At 61.1% G+C, this 21,257-nt stretch overlaps 1 protein-coding gene across 3 annotated transcripts; it reads left to right on the top strand.

Annotated features, from left to right (window-relative positions):
* The first annotated feature begins 1,000 nt into the window (after positions 1 to 1,000).
* AFAP1L1 (actin filament associated protein 1 like 1) lies at positions 1,001 to 20,637 on the top strand. 3 transcript variants are annotated; one of them, XM_083799144.1, is made up of 20 exons: positions 1,025 to 1,159; positions 7,765 to 7,960; positions 11,991 to 12,119; positions 12,667 to 12,750; positions 12,924 to 13,021; positions 13,167 to 13,278; positions 13,611 to 13,709; positions 14,181 to 14,392; positions 14,762 to 14,941; positions 15,584 to 15,670; positions 15,958 to 16,051; positions 16,181 to 16,333; positions 16,625 to 16,836; positions 17,013 to 17,158; positions 17,523 to 17,601; positions 17,717 to 17,831; positions 18,056 to 18,220; positions 18,483 to 18,661; positions 18,907 to 19,035; positions 19,431 to 20,637. In XM_083799144.1, exons 2-20 carry the CDS (start codon positions 7,867 to 7,869, stop codon positions 19,452 to 19,454), a joined length of 2,391 nt encoding a protein of 796 aa, XP_083655270.1. In that variant the 5' UTR covers positions 1,025 to 1,159; positions 7,765 to 7,866; the 3' UTR covers positions 19,455 to 20,637. The 3 variants fall into 3 exon arrangements, with proteins under 3 accessions (XP_083655272.1, XP_083655270.1, XP_083655271.1); XM_083799146.1 differs by lacking the exon at positions 7,765 to 7,960 and having other exon boundaries at positions 1,001 to 1,159; XM_083799145.1 differs by lacking the exon at positions 1,025 to 1,159 and having other exon boundaries at positions 7,758 to 7,960.
* Positions 20,638 to 21,257: the final 620 nt, after the last annotated feature.

Below are 21,257 nucleotides of genomic sequence, written 5' to 3'. Positions count from 1 at the left end.
ACCGGCTGTGTTTGGTGGCCTGTGTGTGCCTTGTGCCCTAACCACAGCCCCGGAGGTGACAGGTTTGTGGCTTGAGAGGAAAATGGAGCTCAGTCCAGGAGGGGAGACCTGGCTGGGTGCCTCCGGCTATGCAGAAGGGTGCATGGGGCGAGCGGGGCTGGGCTGGCTGCAGCCCAGGCACAGGGGGCACAGGAGGGGCTGCCTCTGCTCTGCCCAGCACTGCCAGTGCCCCAAAAGGGGGAAAATCTGGAGCTGAATTGCTAAAGAGTGCTTAACATTTTGGATACTGCTCTCCAGTGCTAGCCAGGCACGTGTGGAACCTTCTCGTGTGTCCCTCAGGGCAGCGGGCAGCCCGGTGTCCCCAGGGGGGCTTGGTTGCTGGCTGGGGGGGTGGGGTGAGAAATTGTCCTGGGGGGGCAAGAGCACGTTGCAAGAGGTGCTCCCCTCATTGCAGAACTGTCCCCATGCTCTGCCAGCCTCCCAGGTCCAGGTGTCCCCCAGCGTCCCTGTTAGGGGGGACAGTGGCCACGCCAAGGAGGGGCACCAGGAGGGAACGGATACGGAAGGTTTGGGGAGATGCTGGAGCAGGGGCAATGCAATGGGCCACTGGGGGAGGGGGAGGGGGAGGGGGGAGGGTCATGCTTGCCCCCTGGGTGCTCTCTGGGCGGGGGCACAGCCCCTAGTTCTTTACCCAAACTGCAGTTTCCAAACCCAACGCGCTCCGGGCGGGACATGCCGGGTGGACGCGCTCCAGGCGCTGCCACAAGGGGGGGGTCCCCGCAGCCCACCCACCCCCGCCCCGGGCCGGGAAGGGATCCGGGTCTGAGCCCCGATGGCTCCCAGCCCCTTTCCCGGGGGGGGGGGGACACCCACCCACCGCGCACCTCCCTCCCCGCAGCCCCGCAGCTGCCGGGCGCTGTCCCCCGGGGGGGGTGGGGGGGGGACCACGAAAGCGGCGGGGGCGGCCCGGGGCGGAGCCGTGCCGGGCCGTGCCTTGCAGTGCCGGTGCTCGGGGCTGCCCCTCGCCGAGGGAGGGGCGGGCTTGGCGATCGGCCGCCCTGCCGGGAGAGCCGGCCCCGCCGCCGGTGCCACTCGGCATCCCGTAGCTCCCGGGGCGGTTGCCGCTGCCCTCGGCTCCGCACCATGGACAGGCAGAGCGGTAAGGGGCCGCGGGACACCCCCCGCACCCCGCCGGGAACGGGGGGCGTGGGGTCGGTGCGGGAGAGATGGGGAAATGAGACACCCCCCCCCCCCCGCCCCGTGTGCGTCCCTGCGAGACCCCGGGGTGTCCTGGTGTGGGGTGCGGGCTGGGGCTGGGGATGTGGCCCCCCCCGTGGGTCGGAAGGGTGAAAAGTCACAGCCTGGGATGGGAGTTCATGGGGTGTGAGTGCCTGGGGGGCTCCGTGGGGGAATTGGTGGTCCCAGCAAGCAAGGTGACCGGTTCCATACAGAGCTGCTGGGACCCTGAGCGTTTCCCCAGCTGGGGAAGGTGCCCGTGGTCTCTGAGGGCCTGATCCCCAGCCTGCCCTCCTGCACGAGCCGGTGGCATTGGGCTCATGTAGGAAAGGTGCTGGCTTTCTGCTGGGGTCGGCAGGTCCCAGGGGGAGCAGGGGGAGGCTGGGCAGCGAGGGGGTGATGCTGCTGCTGCTGCCGCCGAATACTGGTCTAGGAAGGATGAGCCGGTGGTGGAGGGTGCAGCATGGGAGTCCTGGCCCCTGGGTGCTCCGCATAGGTGCTGCGGCAGCACTGCCCTTAGGTGACAGCAGGGGATGAGGGACATCGCTCTGGCTCTGCAGGACAAAGTCCTGGGTGGCTGAGGCAGGGCTGTGCCTGCGGCTCGGGGTCAGCACCAGCAGGACCTGAGGGTCAAGAGTTCCCCTTCCCGATGTAAAAGGATTGGGTGGTGTTTCCGCAGTGGAAACACAGTGTGAGGAGTTCAGCTCTCGGGATGCAGCTCATGGTGGTGGTGCTCAGAGAGCAGTGTCGGGGCCCAGCAGCCCAGGAGGGGATGGGGACAGGGACAGCCTTCCCCCACAGCTGCAGCTCACCCTGCACACCAGCCCCAGGATGTTGGCTCTGAAGGAGGCTGCTGCTGCGGTGGGGGGGGGAGGGGGGGGGCACTGATAAGTGACACATGGTGCCAGCACCATCCTCCAGGGTCCCAGGGGACCTCACTGGTGGGCAAAGGGGAGAGCAGAGCCTCATCTGCCCCCCCTCTCTTGCTGTGTGAGCTGCTGGGCAGCCACCCTCACCTGAAGTGGGATGTTCCCGTGGGCTCCCAGGGCTGTGGACCCCTCTGTGGGGAAGGGCTGGGGGTGCCAGCACGCTGCTGAGCCCCTCCTGGGGCTGCGGGGAGGTGGGCATGGGCATGGTGCAGGGCTGGCATGGAGGGGCCCCGGTGCCTGAGCCCTGCAGGGCTGCCTGCAGCCCACCGTGCCCCGCTCCCTGTGGGCTTCCCCTGCTTCTTATCCCCCCCGTAGGTGCCTTCTATGGTAGTGGTGGAGGTGCCTGCCTGCTTTGCTTGGAAAGCTTGTAATGAATTGCTGTTGGCACCTGTATCGCTCTTTGCTAACATAAACCTCCTCCAGCCCCACTGTGCAGCACCCAGAGCCGCTGGATCCCTCTGGGGTGCTGGCTGTGCAGGGAGGGCAGGAGGGGCTCAGTGGGCAGGAGCTCTGTCCCCAGGTCCCAACCTCTCCTCTCTCTCTGGCAGCCCCTTTGTTCACCTGGAGCCTCACTCAGCCCCGCGTGTGCCCTGACTTGCTCTTGCTCTGTGATCCTCCAGCTCTGTTCCTGCTTTCTGCTCTCTGGCTGAGCACGGTGCCTTGCCCGCAGGCTGTGCAGCAAGTGGTGCTGTGCTCAGCTCACCATCAGTGCCGGAGGCTGTCGGCAGTCACTCCAGGCTATAGTGGTGGAGAAATGCGTATGTGCCTGCATTTGGGGAGATGCTCAGTGCTGTGAGGCTTTGCTCTAGCAGGGCTGTGCTTGCTTTTCCTTGTTAGTGGCACTTCCCTGACCTTTAGTGCCAGGGGAATTTAGGTCCTGCACCAAACTTATCTGCGGTCTAAATCCAGCAAAGCCAGCGGAGATATGTAAGGGATAAACTTGGCTCCAGCTCGCCCACAGGAATGGGGAGGCATCGGGCTCGGCAGGAGGGCGCCGGGATCATTCTTGACCTGCTGCCTGAAATCGGGCTGCAGGAATCCCGCCCGCTGGAAGGAAGGGGGCGAGCAGTGAGCCAGGGCCAGCTGTTAGCGCCGGGCAAATGCCAAGCTCCCCCCCACATTGCAGCCATTCCTTCCGCTGGGAGCTGAGCGGCGGTGGTGCTGGCAGCCTGTTCATAGTGTGTGGGAAGGGGATGAGCCCTCCTTGGGCTGCCCTGGTCCCCCAGGTGGGCAGGTGGCCCCGGGGTGCTGGCACCAAGTGCAGCAGGCAGGCAGGGTGTCGTTTGCCTGGCTCGTGCCGCACAAGGTTAGCGTCCTGCAGCCAGCGACCCTGGGGACTCTGGTATCACAGTGGGCTGTCTGGGAAACCTGCCTCTTCCCAGTGTCTGCTCTCGACCTGGAAATGCAGTTTTCCGGTGGAAATGTGCTGAGCTGAGAGGCCAACGTGCCCCGTGCTGAGGTCCTGCATCCCGTGTCCCAGCCCAGGGAAATAAAACCGTGCTGTAAGGGTCTGAAAAAGTTGTCTCCTCTTGAGCAGCTGGGAGGCCTTTTAGAGGAGGTCAGTGGGTGAAAACTGGGCTCGGCCCAAGATCTGCCTCTTGTTAGGTAGCCAAGTAACTCACAGGGACCCGAGATAACAACGTGCAGAACCAAGGCTTGAAGTGGTGCCTGACATCCCAGCCTCATGTCCCAGCCCCTTAACTCTTCCCTGCACCAGCTGCCATCCCATCTGGTCCTGCTGAAATTCCCCTGAGGAACAGGTACCTCCTACACAGAAGGAACCTGTTTTTCCATTAAAATTAACATCAAATCCGTCAGTCCTATATAATATCCTTTAAATGCCCCCTTCCAGGGCAGCTTGGTTGGAAGATTCCCCAGGATCTCTGCATTGTCCCTGCCAGGCGCAACCAGCTCTGGGGGCAGCACCCCCTGCCTGGGCACCCGGGATGAATGGCACTGAGCCCTGCCACCCGCCGCAGCCGATAAAAGCCTGACTTTCATCATCCCCAAGCACTGAAAGTCGTGGCATTCAGGGAGCTCAAATCCCCCCGCAGACACCACGCTGATGATCTGCAGCCTCTGCGGTGGGGCAGGAGGAAAATAAGTTATTTGTAGGTCCCCCCCCCAGGCAGTCGGTCCCACAGCCCCTTCGATTTTTGGATTTGATAAAGCCTCCCAGCTCATCAAAGGAGGGCTCTTTGCCAGGCGGGGGAAAACACTGACATTTCATAACAGTTTGGAACGAAAACAAACCTTTGCAGGGAGGAGTTTCCATTCTCAAAATCTTTTTTCTTTTTTTTTTTTAAGTAGGTTTCGTGTGCCTGTGATCCTGGGAGCGATAGGAAGGAGGGCTGGGCCACGCTGCCGTGCTCTGATCACTGGCAATTAGCAGGAGAGCACCTGGGGGAGCAGCTTCAGGAATGGCTTTGGCTTTCTTCTTTTTTTTTTTTTTGGGGGGGGGGGGTAGTTTTGTTTTGTTTTGTTTTTAATTTAAACCCATCAGGCATGATGATGGGCAAACATCCCCTTTCTGGCTCGCTGTCTGGTGGGTTCTGCCTCCCATTTCGCACAACCCCAGCATCACCTTATGCTTTGGGAAACAGGTCGTAAAGGGCAAAGCCAGGAATAGATGTGCAGGAACAGGTCTGATAGCTGGCTTTTTTGTGCCGGAGTTAAAAACAGGTACAGTAAACCAGTCCAGGCACCGCCAGAGCCATCAGCAATAACAGAGCTGTCGCATCTTCCCCTGCGCCCGTGCTCGCCAGCTTTCCCACTGTGCCAGACCGGCCATCATGGCTCCGTGCCCCTGCCCCGAACGGGTTAAGGCGGTCGGAAATGCCGCGGGCTGGTGGCCTTGCCGCTGCACCTGATGCTCCCGGAGCTCGCCAATGGGAGGAAACGGAAGGGCTGTTCTCAGCTGAGCAAACACGCTTATCCTGCCTCCGAGGATCCTCCGGCAGCACGGCCCTGGCCCCTGAGCACAGAGACGCTCTGCTGTGCCCCTTTTTCCCTCTGCTTCTCCTCGGTGGCCCTCCCAACAGGGATGGGGAGAGGTGGCCGCTGAGCGGGTCCTTGTCCAACCCTGGGGTTCTGGGCATGGCTGGCTCTGGGGTGCCCTGGGTGCTGACTCCGTGGGGATATTTCCCCCATAGGTTTTTTCTACCCCTGTTGGTATTTTCTCCTCCCAGCACCTCTGGAAAGAGGTGCCTGCGTTGTGCGACACAGCTGAAAGCATTTGGAGAAGGGGAGCTGGCTGGTGGCTGTCCCTGCTCCATCCTGTCTTGTCACTGTGTCCTCCTCTGCCTCCCCGGGGCCAGGCATGACATCCCTCTGTGACTTCTTATAGAGGCACCTCTGCCCCGCCTGACATCTTTTGGACCATGGTTTTGGGGAAAGGTGATGCACGGGATGCAGAGTACAGCCTTCTGGGATGCAGAGATCTTCCCAGCCCCATCAGGACGGCCAGGATGTCCATTCTGGAGATGGAATGAGCCCACCCCATCCCTCTCCTGGGGCCCCTCCCGGTGTCGGGGGGATAGCACCAACCTGCTGCTCCCTGCTGGCTGCAGGGCTTGTTTTGAAGAGGCTGCCGCCGAAATTTTGGTTGGAAAAAGCATAGTTTATTCTGGGTCCTGGCTAATCCTAACATCTCTCCTCTGGCTGAAGCTTGTTTTTATACATTACTCAGCAGGTCTTGCCCCTGCCTGACTATTCCTTTAAAAGGGCATCTCAAATCTCTCGTTTTCCTTCATTATTTAAATACGTTCTCAGCCAGCAGCCCTTATCATCCTCAGCCGCTGGCCCTGCAGAGCATCCTGCAATATGGCCACTTCGCCTCGCACCCAGTTTTGCAATGTAGCCTGGAACCAGTGAGCCCAGTCCTTGTATGCTTGCAGAGCTGATTGCGTAGCTCATTTTGAGCTGTGGCTGGGAACAACTTGTACCTGGTTTGGGGATCCCCCGGGCTCAGGGGTCCTTCCCCAGCCTGGCTCAGGAATACCCCACCCAGAGCAGCCGTGCCTGTGTGCCTTTATTTGCTCGGCTTCTTGCTTCGCTCAGCGGTAAGAGAGCCATATAGAAACCACCCCCTCCTCCTCTGGGGTGGGGACAACTGCAGCCTCTTCATTTGGGAAGACCAAAGTTTGCTTTTAGTGAGCTAAAACAAACTACCGCAATCCTCTCTAGGAGAGGGAGCAATGTCAGCAGAGAGGGGGCAGCCCCCAGCCAAGGAGCCCTGCTGCAGCACAGGGCACTGAAGGGTCATTATCTGCATTGGTCGCAGATGTTTGGGGTGATTTAATCAACCTGTTAATTATTACCTGCACAGCTCGGGCTTGTGAAGCCACTCTGCTGTGGCAGGAGCTGCTCTTAGGGTCAATGTGGTGGAAAGGGTAGTCTTGTTCAGGGCACCTGGAGGCTTAACCGGCGGTGTGAAAGGCACTGCAGGAAGGATGCACACTGGTGAGGGCTGCCCAGCAGCACCCATCCTGCTGGGCGATGCTGAACAAGGCGCACACAGGGCTGGGGGATGCGTGGCTGGGAGCACCGCTCTGCCCTGGGCTGGGCTCGCTGCTCAGCTGCTCTCCTCCAGGGTCGCTGAGAGCAAGGCCGCCAGATAAGGCTTTCAGCAGAGCTATTTATACCGGGGGAGAGCTGCTGCTGGCATATAGCTGCACCAGGCACAGGACCAGCGCTGAAAGCAGTGGACAGGGAGGTGGCCAGCACAACCTTGAGCTGCTGGCCATGTTGGGATGCGTGTCGAGGAGACATGAGGATAACAGCGGCTCAGCAGACACAGCTGGGGCAGCCTTCTGGCTCTTTCATCCCCCTGGTTGCTCTCTGCCCTTCTCCCAGTGCTGCAGAAGGAGAGAAGCCGTGGGGCCCTGTGAAACCCACAATCTCCCTGCTGTAAGATGAGCATCCAGGGGTGGCTCCGCCATGGGGGACTCACTGTCCCCTTGAGCAAGCAGGGTTCACCTTAACCTCCCAGGGCTGATTTTCTGAGATTATCAGCTAAGGCTCTTAATTACTGTGAGGTCACGGTGATGCACTCCCTGGGAGGTGTGTGTCCCTGCCCTGCCTGATGCAGCCTGGCTTCACGGGGTCCTGGGGTCTCTGGGGGGACGGGCTCCCCCTGGGGCACAAGGGGCAGGCCAAGAGGTCAGAGGCACCTCATGTTCTGCAGCGCTCGGGGATGCTGCGGCGCCTGAGCTGGGAATGAATGGCTGGAGGAGAGGGGATGCCTGCCCAGGGTGCTTGGTGAGGGCATAAATCGCTGCTGGTGGTGGCTGGAGAGACGAGTACGGGCTCCATCCATGCAGGAGCCAGCCCAAAGCACTCAGGCTCCTGCTGCCGGAGTTGGAAGTGGAGGCCGAGGCACTCCCTGCATCCGCCCCGCTCAAGGGGCCCTTGTTTCTAGGGAAGAAATGATTCACGGGCATCAAGTGGCCCCTTAGCAAATCTTCCACTGTTATGGGATGTTTCCAGAGCTTAAGTGTGATAATTAATGGCTGGCATTTCTCTCAACCCCTCCATGCGGGAGCATGCCAAGCTGCTGGGCAGGAGGGGTACTTTCCTGCCTGATTTCCTCGCCCGCCAGCACAACCCAGCTGATCCCGTGTGCCCCATGCCACTGGGTGAGGATCTGCGGGGCCATCAGGCAGCGAGGACATGAAGGGACAACGCTGGGAGCCTGCCTGCCATGATGCTTCGTCGCCAGCCCCACGCCTGCCTCCTGTCCGTGGCAAAGGAGCTCCGTGTGAATGGGAGCAGCCCCTTTACACCGGGCTGGGGAGGTGCGAGCAGAGGGTCTGGGGTCCCCGCCTGTGCCCCGTTCCCCATCCCGTACTCCCCCCCTCTTTATGGCGTCTATAACCAGGGCTATAACCATTTGTTTACTGCTGGGGGCGGCTCTAAACAGTGCTCCTCCGCAGGCACAGCATCCTGCGGCCCTGCCCGCGCCAACAGGAAGGATTTATTTTTGCTTGGCTTTTATTTTAGCTACAAACAATGGCAGTCGCTCCCAGCATCCGATTTCCCCCAGCCCCCCTCGCCCCCCAGCCTCCACCTGGCGCAGGAGGAAGCATGGCCGGGGCTGGGGGGGGGGGGGGGGGGACAGCAGAGCTGTGGCCGTGGGACGGAGTCCTCTGCAGTAATGTCATGGTGCCGCTGGCTGGGAAACTGCACCTCCCCCCCGGGGCTCTCTTCTGGGCTGTGAGTGCCGAGCAGCTTCGCTTTGCGACCCCACCTGTATTGTCCTATTTCTATGCCTGCAAAAAGCTGGACTGTGCACCAGGAAACTAATGCATCAGCTTGGCTGGAGCGCCTTCCTCCTCCTCCTTCTTCTCCTTCTCCTCCTGCAGGTTGCTGGAGCAAGACCTGCTTCCTGCTCCCACGACCGAACGGAGGCTGGGGAGGGGGAGGTGGGCTCTGCAGCTGCTCCCAAACCCTTATCTCCGCCCGGGATGCCTGGCTCCCCGAGGGGGATGCACTCCCAGGGTCTAAACTTAGAGCTGGCCTGGGCACGAGGTGGGGAGAGGCGGTGGGGTGCTGCCGCGGGGAGGGGATGCAGTTCCTCTGCCAACATCTCGCTTGGTGCTGCCCCTGGGGCATGTTTGGTCGGCGGAGGAAGCACTGCCTCCCTGTCCTAGCAGCAGCAAAAACTGGGGCCGTTCCACAGCTCTCCCTGTCCCAGGGGTGCTCCCCTAGGTCCTCCCCGGCCCATCCAGCCCAGCTTGGCTCACGCTAAAGCCATCTGTTGCTGCAGCTCCTGGCCTTCCCGGGAGAGGCTCGGGGACCTCTGCCCCCTTCCCATCCCTGCTGCGGTGCTTGGATGGGCTGGAAGTGGGGAGCAGGGTGCGTGTCTGTCCCAGGGCTCGTGCCGCTCCCTCCGCTGGGATGTCTGTGTCCAAACCCTGTGCCTGGTAAAGCGGGGCGCTCCCACGGGATTCAGGGTGTGGGAGAAACCCCTGAGGCTCCCAACAGGTGGGACCCAATTGTCAGCGCTGGAGGTGCCCTGTGAGCGAGGCTGTGGCATGGCAGGAACTTGGGGTCCCTGCGGCCCCTTCACCTGCTCAGTGCTCCAGTGCTGCACCACCTTGTCCCGCAGGGCCCTGTGACATCCCGCTGCCACCTTCATCCTGGGCTCTGCATCCCCAGTTGTGCCCTGGCACCAAGCACATGCCCACCCCCCTTGCACCTGAGCCCCTGGCCCTGCTAAGGTGCCCGTCGGTGCCATCTACAGCCCGTGGGCAATCTCTCCTGGCTTCCTGCAGCCCCCGTTAACCTCAGCTGGGCCGGGAGCCTAACGAGCGCAGGAAATTAATTCCTTCCCTTCCTCCGCTCCCCCAGGCACAGGCTCAGCTCTGCGAGCCCGCTATGGATCACAGGCCCCTTTGAGCAGCTCGCCCCCCCTCCCCCAGCTCTGGGGGCATGTTTGACAAGGGATACATGGGACGGCTCAGCTGGGGGGAACAAAGAAGCCTTCAGTGCTGGCCCCACTCGGCTTCATGCACCCGCGGGTGAGCTCAGCGGGCTGCAATGCCGGGCGGTGAGCCTTGCTTAGCAGCCATTCTCACCATGTGTGTGCACGGGGGTCTCCTCGCCCCTCTGGCTGTGAACACCACCAGCTTTGGGGTTATTAATAGGACCCCGCTCACCCTTTTGGCCCTCAGCTGGTGCAAATCCCTGCCACGGGGCTGGGGGCGGCAGTGGGAGATGTTGTGTGCACGGCAGGGGATGGGGAAGCTCATGGCACCATGGCTGTGGGAAGGTGGTGTAGGGCATGGGCATGGTCCTCATCTCCCTGGAGGAATGTGTGGCCAGCTGAGCTGGAGCAGGATGGTGGGTAAGTGTCTCCCTAGGTGGAGGGGGCAGCATGCAGAGCAGCAGCAGGACCTGGGTCCCAGGTCTGCTGTTACCAACTCCAGAGCTTGCGCAGGAGGCCCAGTCCCGCTGTGTGTGCCCTCTCCATCCCCGTGGGCTGCGGGATGCTGCCAGCTCCCCTCCTGGGGGCTACCTTCCCCTGGGGTCTGCCCACAGGAGGCTGGTGCTGGCAAAGCCGGCTGTGCCGAAGGGCTGATGCCGGTGTTCAGCTTGGCACTGGGCAGGGAGGAGGAAGCAGAAGGTCTGCGGAGATAGAAGCCCATTGGCAGGAAGAGGCTTTTGAGCCGCATCCTGCCTCATCCCGGGGAGGCAGTGCTCTGGGGCCAGGCACGCTGTCTTCTCGCCTGGGGGGCTCGTCTTGGCCGGGTGCTGATCTGCATCAACCCACTCACATAGGGCTCCCCTTCAGCCAAAAAGCTTTGAAAATGCAGTTGTTTTTACCGAGCTGCCAGCCTGCTGCACCGGCTCTGCAAGGGACTTGCTCACGGGTTGAAGGCAGGCAGGATTTAACAGCAACTGTCCCTGCTGTGCCACCAAAATGCTGGGTCAAACCAGGTTTTGCTGGGTGCCAGGTGGAGTGGATGTGGTGTTTGGATAAGGCCCAGCAGAAGCTCATTATGAGCATAAGTAACAAGGATCCAACGTCAGCAGCACCACAGCACCCTGCCCTGGCCCTGGGAAATGTCCCCTCGCTGCCACCCAGCTCGGCATCGCTGGGCAGCCCCACAGCTATGGGGCAGCCAGCTCTTCTTCTGAACAGTCCGGCTGCCTCCATGCCACTCGTGTCCCCCTCCCCGGCAGGTGACAGGCACGGCCCAGGCAGCGTGTCCAGCAGCCCTGGTGCTCAGCTCTGCTGCGGCCTGTGCTCTCCCTTCCTCTTTGCCAAGCATCCCCGTCAGTCAGCATGTCTGAGCCTCCTCTGCGGTCACCTCTGGTCTCTTCCACTGTCCCTGGGGACTCACAGCCAGCTGCACAGCTGCCCCAGCTGTGCTGTGATGATGCTCAGCAGCTGCCAAGATCTTGCTCATGCTTGCATTGGAAGAAACAGCAGATTTTTTTTTTTTTTCCCACACTCCATAACCTCCAGAGCTGCAGGTTTGCTGGAGCCCCTGAGCCCAGCCTCTCAGAGCTGGGCTGTCTCAGGCACTGGGTTCTGCAGGTGCTGCCCTCCCTCCTCACCAGCACACCAAACACTGCATTAATTGATAATTTTTTGTAGCCCTGCTCTCTTTTCCTGCCTTTTGCTGGGTTCTCCCCATTTATCCTGCTGGTTTCTGGCTGCTGGTGGCGTTGCGGGGTGCTGCAGAGCGGAGGAGCTGCTGGTGCTGGGCTGGGGGGTGTCCCAGAGTGGCACTGCCAGGTGGCTCTGGAGGTGGTGTCTGGATGTCCTTTCCTTCCTTCATCAGCACGCAGAACAACGATATCCCGCACGGAGGACAGAGGGGTGGTTTTATCTGCATGGAAACACTCACGTGCTGAGCCCTTTGATGGCAGCAGCCTGCAGAGCTCGTGTTTCCATCGGCGGGCTCAGTGGGCTGCGTGCCGGTGCCTGGGCGAGTGTGCATGCAGAAGGAGCACGTGTGCGCTTGGCAGCCATGCAGGGGTCTTCCACGTGGTCCAGCCCCTTCTGCCTCGTCTTAATCCTCTTTGCTCCTTTATTTTAGCACCTCTGGTATTGCCCTGGCCAAGCGTGCATCACATGCCTGGCTGTGAAAAGGGGAGAAATGTCCCCAAGGCACAGGCTGATGAAATTCCTGAGCTTGTCCCAGTTTTGAGCTGGATTTGTTGGATTAAAGTTGGATTAAAATGTGCCAGGCCACCAGGCTGGCTTGGGAAGTGTCTCTGTCCTCCTGCTCCCCACTTCCCCATGTGCTGGGGGGCTGCGGGCGAAGCCCAGCACCCCAACCCCCCAGCTGAAGGGCTTTTCCCTGCTTCCCCCAGTGCTGGACCAGCTCCTTCCTGAGCTCAGCGTCCTGCTCAAGCTGCTGGACCACGAGTACCTGAGTGCCACCACACAGGAGAAGAAGCTGGCCGTCTCCACCATCCTTCAGAAGCTGCAGCCACCTGCAGGTCAGTGTCCTGCTCCCAAGGGACCTGGTGGCTGCCCTGGTGGCAGTGCATCCCCAGCCTGGGACCACAGATGGGCCCGGCCCAGCAGGGCAAGGAGAAGCTTATTGAAGGCACAGATGAGTTTCCCTGCCTGTGCGCCTGCTGCCTCCGTTTCCAGTGCCCAGCACCACCCTCGGGGCACTTTGCTCCTCTCTCATGTTTCTGGCTCTCTCCTGCTTCTCCCCTGGGTGCTGGCATCGGCACTGCTGGCTGCCCCCTGCTTCTGCTGGAAGTGCTGCCTCGCAGATGCCCTCCTGCTCCCAGTTTCTGCTGAGCACAGGGATTTCCATGGGAAGGCAGAGGGGCCGGGCACCCAGAGGCTTCCGGCCCTCCCTGGGGGCAGGCAGTGTCCCTGGGGGCTCCTCATCTCCTCCTGCCCCACGGCGTGGTGCAGCCTGCCTGGCCGGGAGGTGATCCGAGACCTCGGATAGGTGATTTTGGGAAGGTGCTGGTGCTCACCTGGCCGTCCTGCCTGTCTGTGGGCTGAGAGCTTCCCCCTCACCCCCAGGGAAGGATGCGGACTTCATGTACGTGAACACGACCTCCCTGAGCAACGGCACCAGCTTCGTGGCGTCTCTCTTCGAGGAGTTCGGTATGTGTGGCCATCCCAGGGCAATGCCAGGGTCTCACTGGGCAGGTGCTGCGCTGGGCTGGATCGCAGCTCTGACAGTGGGGGCACTAAGGGGGGACAAGAAGGGTGGTGAAAGCTGCATCCTTGTGCCTGGGGACTGCTCCCTTCACCCTCAATGCTTGCTGCCAACCCAGACTGTGACCTGCGGGACCTCCAGGACATGCAGGAGGAGGACGGGGACACCGGCGATGGCATTGGCTTGGAGCTTGCGAGGAGCCAGCCAGCAAAAACCGTACGTCAGTGTACCCACCTGTGAGATCCCTGCTCTGGCATGGGGAGGTGGCTGTGGCTGGGACCCATCTCCATCCCTTGCCACCACGGTGCCCGCTGGCCCCTCAGGGCCCTCTCCGCTCATGCTGGTGGAGTTTCTGCCGCAGGTTCCTACAGACCCTCCTCCACCACTGCCCACCACCCCCCCACCCGAGGATTACTACGAGGAAGCGCTGCCCCTGGGCCCGGGGAAGGCCCCCGAGTACATCACCTCCCGCAGTGAGTCCTGCTCCCAGCTGCACCTGCCTGCCCCCGCCGCCCTGCCCGGCCGAGCAGGGCCCTCGGCAGCATGCCGGCTCCTCCCAGGGAAGGAAACCGCCCGCACCCTCCTCTCCCGCTTCCTTCCCATCCCCACACACTGGTTGTGCAAGGAGTTGTTTCTTCCTGCTTGGCAGGGAAGGGGGCGATGAGCTGAGGTTGGAGCCACGGAGGGAGCGATGCTTCGACACCCCTGGTGTCTGCATGTGCTCAGGGCGGGTGTGCTTCACTCTGCCCCGCATACAGGCTCATGCACGGCCAGCAGCCCCAGCTGCCCTCTGCTTCCTCTGCAGACAGCTCCAGCCCTCCCAACTCGATCGAGGATGGCTACTACGAGGACGCAGACAGCAACTACCCTGTCACCAGGATGAACGGGGAGCAGAAGAACTCCTGTAGGTACTCGGGTGCCTTCACCTGGCAGGGGACAGAGAGCTTTGGCAAAGTCCAAGATGTGGGCTTGCGCCAAGCCAAGAGAAGCTGTTGGTGTGCCCGGGGGTGAGATGTGGCTGTGCTTGCGCTGTGGTGCCAGCAGGATGGGGAGGCACTGGGCCTTTCTGACCCGCTCCTCTCCAGTGCGCCAGGCAGCCACCTCCCACACCTCCGCTCTCAGACCCTGTGATGTATTTTGGCATATCCATAAAACCACTGCCCCATACCCAACTAGGGAGGTGTAGGGCAGAGAGCCAATGCATGATCCTATATTGAGGGTAGACGGTTTCATCCAGCCTTTGCAGGTTTGAGGCTTGCAAGGAAATAAGCCAGCCCTGAGGTTTGAACAGGTGCACCTGGGAATGGCTTTTGGCATGCAAAAAAGCTCCCCGGGACAGGGAGCTGCTTGGTGTGACATGCCTGCTCCCTTCCAGACAACGACTCGGATGCCATGAGCAGCTCTTACGAGTCCTATGACGAGGAGGAGGAGGAGGGGAAGGGCCAGCAGCTGACACACCAGTGGCCGTCAGAGGAAGCCTCCATGAACCTGGTGAAGGACTGTAGGATTTGCGCTTTCCTGTTGCGCAAGAAGCGCTTCGGGCAGTGGGCCAAGCAGCTCACCATCATACGGGACAGCAAGCTGCTGGTGAGCCAGAAACTGGTAGGGCATAAGGGGTGGGGAGAGATCCCCGGGTGCATTGGAGGGAGGTCAGCCCCAGAGCAAATAAAGATAGCCATATCCAAACCAAGACCCTGCCCTGAGGCTGCGACTGCCCTGCAGTGTGTGCAGAGGTTGCTGTTGCTTCCCTTGCAAGCAAATGAAGGGCTCCTCACTTTTGGGATCCCCTTGGCTAGTGGAGCAAAGGGAGAGGGCATCCTGCAGCCCTCATGTGACTGTGTTGCAGAGATGGAACCACGTCCATCTGTGCCGCTGGCTCAGGAGCCTGCAAGGGCCTCGTCTGGGCATGGCAGCGGGAGAGGCTGAACCCTGAGTGGTTGTCTTTGCTTCTCACAGTGCTACAAAAGCTCCAAGGACCGGCAGCCGCATGTGGAAGTGCCCCTGGGCACCTGCAATGTCATCTACGTCCCCAAGGACGGGCGGCGCAAGAAGCATGAGCTGCGTTTCTCGCTGCTGGGGGCTGAGGCGCTGGTGCTGGCCGTGCAGAGCAAGGAGCAGGCTGAGGAGTGGCTGAAGGTACTGCCGCTGCCCCCCTCCACCCACAGCCTTCCTCAGGCTGCGATGGGGAGCGGGCTGCCCTGGGGAAGGGGAAGGAAGGGGGCTTTCCTCCGTCTCTTATCGGCCGTGGGGATGGCTGGCCAGCTGCTTCCCAAGCCTTGGGCGTCTCCTGTGCTGATAGCCCGAGCCCCTCGCCGGGGAGTGGGGTGGGGATGTTTGCTCTCCTCCTCCTCTTCCCCATGGCCCTTTCCTGTCTTTGTTCTGGGGGTGGGAGGCGGGGAAGGGACTGGCTCTGCTGCTGAGCCCACAGCTGGGAAAGGGGCTGGGAAAGGGGCTGGCCATGCCTCTCCCGTGGGGAGCTGTGCCATGGGGGGCCCTGAGGAACGCAGAGCCAGCAGGACAGTTGTGTGACTTGGTGCCTGAATCCCTCACGTCCAAAATTTCCAGATCCTCTGACCATCCACCTTAACAATGGTTGAGGTTTGGAAGGGCCAAGCTGGGTGCAAGGCCCCAGGCAAGCAGGGTTTGTGCCCCAAGCAGGGCTCGCCATCCCGTCCTCGTGGCGGGCAGCAGGGACGGGTGCTGCAGAGCCCACGGCAGCGCTCCCCGTGGGCCAGCTGGGCTCAGGCGGTGGGACGGGAGCTTGCCCTTTCTCCGTAGGTGATAAAGGAAGCGAGCAGTCCAGGAGCAGGCGGGATGGAAGCCCCCATGTCCCCAGTGATGCCCTGCAAGATGGACCTGGATAAGGTGACGCTTTCTGGTCAGGATGACAGGGACCAGCCAAAGCACTGTGTGGGGCTGGTGACTAAGCCTGGAGACCAGGAGGATATCCTGAGCACTGAGCTTCTGGTGCTGTGTAGGGAGCCCTTCTCATCCTCACAGCAGGTCTGTGGGGCTCACGGGGCTCCCCAGCACCAGGGGCACATCCCAGCCCTGTGCTGGAGGGACAAAGGCCATGGTCAGACCGTGGTCATCGCTTGGGGCTGAGCAGAGGGGCGCTGCTGAAAGGGCACCTGCCCTGCTCCTCCCTGCAGAGGCTGTCGCAGGAGAAGCACACCTCCGACTCGGACAGCGTGGCGACGGGTGAGACCTGCTCCCCCATGGCCCGCAGGGAGCCCTGCGAGCACGGTACGGCCCCACGCCCCCTGGGACAGGCTGTCCTCCTGTCAGGTGCACCGCACCTTGCAGCATCCATCCTGGTGTGAGGGGAGTGCTGTGATGTGGTGCGCGTGGCTATCGGGGCTCTCCCCCTTCCAGGAAAAGGCAAGAAGAGCGGCTTGGCTGACCTGAAGGGCTCAATGAGCCGGGCGGCAGGGAAGAAGATCACCAGGATCATCAGCTTCTCCAAGAAGAAGCCTTCCCCTGAGGACACGCAGACCTCCTCCACTGAGGAGGACATCCCGTGCTGCGGTTCGTGGGTGCCTGGGGTACAGATGGGTCCTGGGCTCCCTCCTGGAAAGCCTGGCTCTAGCGGGGCAAGCAGGGGGTGAGGGGCTGTGGGGGGAGCTCCTCTTGTGCTTGTGGAGAGCTGGGACACGCCTTGGGGACACTGAGGCACAGCAGGACCGGTCTGCCCATGAGCAGGGAGACGTGCCCTAATCCCTGGGCAGTCCCATCTCATAAGGTCCCAAGGTCCTGCTGTGGGTGCCCGAGGTCCTGTCATGGGTGCTTAGACCCTTCCATCGGGTCTGCGCTTCCCAGGCTACCTCAGTGTCTTGGTCAACCAGTGCTGGAAGGAGCGCTGGTGCCGCCTGAAGGCCAACACCCTCTACTTCCACAAGGACCGCACCGACCTGCGCACCCACGTGAACGCCATCGTCCTCCGGGGCTGCGAGGTGGTGCCAGGGCTGGGCCCCAAGCACCCCTTCGCTTTCCGCATCCTTCGCAACGGGCAGGAGGTGACCGCGCTGGAGGTGAGCTGGGCACATTGCCTCCCATGGGGACGTGCCCTGGGGATTGCGCAGCTGGGGGAGCACCTGCTGTGATGGTTAAAGCCTGAATGCACCCGGTGCCTTGGTTCCCCTCCTGTGCACATCAATGAAGCCCAGGGACGCAAGGGCATGTCCCCAGGCCTTTCTCTCTCCTGCAGGCAAGCTGCTCAGAAGACCTGGGCCGCTGGCTGGGTCTCCTCTTGGTGGAGACAGGCTCCCAGACAGCGCCAGAGGCCTTGCACTATGACTACGTGGACGTGGAGACCATTGCCAACATCGTGACGGCCGTGAGGCACTCCTACCTGTAAGGCTGTGCGCCACTCTGCGGGGGCTGTGCTGGGCTGGGGGTAATGCTGGGATGGGGATGGGGGAGAGGTGGCAGGTGCCAGGGGAGAGGTGGCATCCCAGGGCTGGCATATCCTGAGGCAGGGCAGCTTGCCTTGGGCAGGATTGGAAGTGGAAGGTGTTTTAGTAACGCTGATGGAAGGACCTAAGGGATATGCGTGCTCGCATAGCGCAGGGTGGGCACTCAAAAGCAAAGCTGGGTCCCTGCCCAGAGCTGGGAGAGCAATGTAGGAAGAGCATTGAGATCAAAGAGCCCTTCAGGGGTCTGCCAGGGACAACCTGGAAAGGAATCCGGCGGCAAACACCCGTCCCTCCTCCCGCAGGTGGGCCAGCTCCTCCCAGGACAGCCGGCCAGACTCCTCCCGCGTGGTGTACGACGACGTTCCCTACGAGAAGGTTCAGGTGAGCAGGGCTTGGGGGCTCGCTGTGGCCAGGCTACAGGAGATGCCCTGGAGAGCCTTGGCAGGTTGGGGCAGCCCTGCAGGAGTTTCAGCACGCTCTCCCATCCCCACCGCAGGCCCAGGAGGAGCCAGGGCGGCCATCAGGAGCCCAGGTGAAGCGCCACGCGTCCTCCTGCAGTGAGAAGTCACGGCGGGTGGACCCACAGGTCAAAGTGAAGAGGCACGCGTCGAGTGAGTGTGGGACTGCGAGAGGGGCCTCGGAGTGGGACAGCAGGCTGCAAACCTCCATAGGGAGACACCGGTCCCTGGGAGGGGGCTATTCCCACAGGGGGTCCCAGGTTGAGCTGCGCCAGGCCAGCAAGACCACGGGAGGTGTCCACGCAGCTGGGGCTGGGCTCAGGTGGGACGTTCCTGGGGACAGAGTCGTCCTGAGAGGCTCTCCTTTGTGCATGCAGACGCCAACCAGTACAGGTACGGGAAGAACCGGGCCGAGGAGGATGCCAGGCGGTTTCTGACGGAGAAGGAGAAGCTGGAGAAGGAGAAAGCAGCAATCCGCAGTGAGCTGGTGTTGCTGCGGAAAGAGAAAAGAGAGCTGCGAGAAGCCATGAAGGGCAGCACAGGTGGGTCAGTGCCACCTGGGTGCTGTGACCGGGAATGCTCTAAGGCATTCGGGTACAGTGGGAAGGGCCGGTATGGGGACACCAGGCTGGCGGCATGGTGGTGGCATTGTGGCTGTGAGCAGAGCTGGCTGCAGTGTGCTCCTAGGCCAGCAGCCCCATCTAACATCCCACCCAGGAGCATGGGTGGCTTCTCGGTCCCCACAGCCTCAGCCCTGGGCCTGTCCATGCAAAGGTGCTGAGCTGGGCACGCTTGTGCAAGCAGGGATGAAGCTGCAGGACCTGGAGCAGCGGGTGGCAGTGCTGGAGGAGCAGTGCCGGCAGAAGGAGGAGAGCCGCGTCGACCTGGAGCTCCAGCTGACCGAAGTGAAGGAGCGGCTGAAGCAGTCACTGGCAGGAGGGCTGGCCCTGGGGCTGGCTGTGACCAGCAAGGCGGAGAATGGGGTGCGTACCTCTTCATCCTCACTGCCGCAGCTCTGGCTTCACCCAGCAGAGGGGCTTGGGGCAGTGCTGGGAGCAGCATGTGTGGATGAGGGGACACCCCTGATCTTTTGGTGGTTAGAGGTGGGAAGGAAAGCGTTGATTAGGCTTGGCCACATGAGCTTTGACTTCATGACAGGTTGTGCTTTCCTGGCATTCCCTGTTCCATGGGTCTCCTAAAGCCTGCTTCTCCTCCCCCTTTTCCACAGGAAGCTACGAACAAGCCAAACGGGAGCCCCCCTGAGCACTTGGTCCCTGTCAACTGTGCAGCCGAACTGAGGAAGAGAAGCCCCTCCATCCTCCCTGCCAACAAGGGAAACGTGCTGCGGAAAGCCAAGGTCCTGCTTCACTCTCCCTCTCCACCCCTGTTCCCCAGGAAATCTCAGCCTTTCATCCTGTCCCTGTACTTGGCCATGAATTTTGGGGATTGTGGGTGCTCCCTACTCCAAAAGCAAGGGATGCTGCCAGGGTCCCCTGCAGCCAGGCTGGTCCAGCTTGGTTGGCACTGGCTGCTGGCATGAGCCCAGCCTGCAGGGAGACCCAGGAGATGTGCAGCTGCGTGGGCAGGGGTAACAGCATCACCTCCATGATGCCCGGGGCAGCAGTGACCTTGCCTTTGAAGATGCTGGGGTGTTCCAAAGCCCCCCAGTAGGGAGGGAGGCCCTTAGAGGGCTCAGTGCTCCCTCCTGCACCTCTGATGTCTCATCACTCTCTTTTTTCCCTTTCTCTGCAGGAATGGGAAAAGAAGCAGACTTAAGCCGGGCTGTGGCAATGCCTGCCAGGCCCCTGCCAGACACCGGGGCTCACCGAGGAGCTATGAGCCCCCTTTGTCCCAGGCGCTGGGAAGGCACGCGGGGACAGGCGCCCTCCCTCGCCCTTCTGCTGCAGCAGCATCTGCCGCGTGGGCAACACCACAAACCATGGGGAAGGGGGTGGGAAGGGGATTTGGGAGGCTGGGGGCGGGGGGGGGGGGAAGGGGAGTCCTTTGTGGATCAGGGTCACATACTACTGGGAAACCCACATCTGGGGGAGCCACACGTGGGGGCAGCACGAGGTGTGTGCCCGTGGTGGCATGGAGAGCATGGGGGACTGGCAGTCGGCCACCAGGCGCTGTGATTTACCAGGATCAGCATGTTCCACCCTGGGGATGCTGGAGGCCAGGCTCACACTTTCCAAAGTGACCATGGACTCTGGGGATTTTGGCTGCCTCAGTGTTGGGGTTCATGAGCTGCTCAGGACCTGACCTTCCGGAGACACCCACCACTCGCCCTTCTCACTGCTCTCGGCTCCACAGGGCCTCATCTCAGGGTTCCTCGTGTCTCCAGCTCGCTGTGCCTCTACTGAGTACCCTTGCCCGATGTTTCTGCATTGTCCTCCAGGCAACAAGGGTGAGGGGACGTTCCTTTGGGAATGAACAAAGCTCAAATGTCAGCATTTGAAAGCAAATTAACAGCAGACACCTTTTTAACCTTGCTAAACAGCAAGCAAGTGCTGGGGCTGAGGCTGGAGGCAGCCCAGCTCTCTCTGCCCTGACCCCATGCCATTAAGGGGGGGTAGGAGAAGGGCCGGGGCTGTCTCTGGGCCAACAATTAATACACAGCATCGCTACTGCTGTCAGACAGGGTTTGCCAAAGCATGTCGTCAAAATGGAGCCAAGGGAAGTTTAAAAATAAAAAATAAAAGTGCTTTCAAATGAGGGGACTGGAACAGACAAGAGAAATGGTGGAAGGTGATTTAGCACAGGCAGAAACAAGGGAGAGGAATAAAAAGGAAAGGCCCAGGCTTTTGTGCCAGAGACAATGGAGCAGGCCCCTTACCCATTTGTGCACACTACTGCCACAATTAACCTTTGCAACTCACTCTTTCAAGGCCCCCTTTTTAGTAACTAGATAAGCAGCTTTTAATAAAAACGTTGGCACTGGTACGGCCCTTCCCCTGGCTGTGGGAAGCGAGTTGGCTACATTACTCCTGCTTGTAATGAAAGGTGCCAGGATGGTCTGGGGTGGCCTGGGGCTGTGCGTGCATGCTGCATCCACAACAACTGCCATGGGCAGCTGGCTGAACCCGCTGCACGCTGGCTCTGTTGGTGACCACAGGTTCAGAGCTGTGAGCTTGGTGTTTGGCTGCCTGGACATGAGGTACGAGGAAGCCCCGTTCCTGGCCTTGCTAGTTCTCTGCTCAGCAGCGGCATCGCCACACTGCCTGTCACTGTTCCCGTCCTCCCCATGGCCACGCTGCCCCTGATGCAGGGGGAAGCTCAGTGTGGAAATGGGTAAAAAAAACCTCTTGAGCATTGAGAACCTGTGCAGCTCTTGTAGTGGAAATGGGTCAAACTCTCTTGAACAACAAGAGAAACATAGAACCTGGGCCACCAAGCAGGAGAAGCAGAGCTGCTCCACCACCACTTTGAAACCATGCTTGCCAATTTGGAGGTTAAAAAGCACACTTGACCAAGGTTTACTATTATTAGTATTATTATTATTATCCAGTTTATTCATTATGAGGCCAAAAAAAAAAAGTTCCTTCCTGCTTGGGTGGACTACGGACCCCAATCCTTGCC

This window comes from Anser anser (genome assembly GCF_964211835.1).
Source record: "Anser anser genome assembly, chromosome: 14".
NCBI lineage: Eukaryota > Metazoa > Chordata > Aves > Anseriformes > Anatidae > Anser > Anser anser.
Note: the sequence above shows the minus strand (reverse complement) of the source record. Positions and strands in the feature narration are given on the sequence as shown.

What these genes read in the sequence shown, in the direction of transcription:
- AFAP1L1 (XM_083799144.1), top strand. Translation starts at nt 7,867, where the DNA reads ATGATGCTTCGTCGCCAGCCCCACGCCTGCCTCCTGTCCGTGGCAAAG. An exon ending in GAAGCTGCAGCCACCTGCAG is followed by an intron (nt 12,120 to 12,666) that starts GTCAGTGTCCTG and finishes CCTCACCCCCAG; the next exon opens with GGAAGGATGCGGACTTCATG. An exon ending in AGTGAAGAGGCACGCGTCGA is followed by an intron (nt 17,832 to 18,055) that starts GTGAGTGTGGGA and finishes TTGTGCATGCAG; the next exon opens with ACGCCAACCAGTACAGGTAC.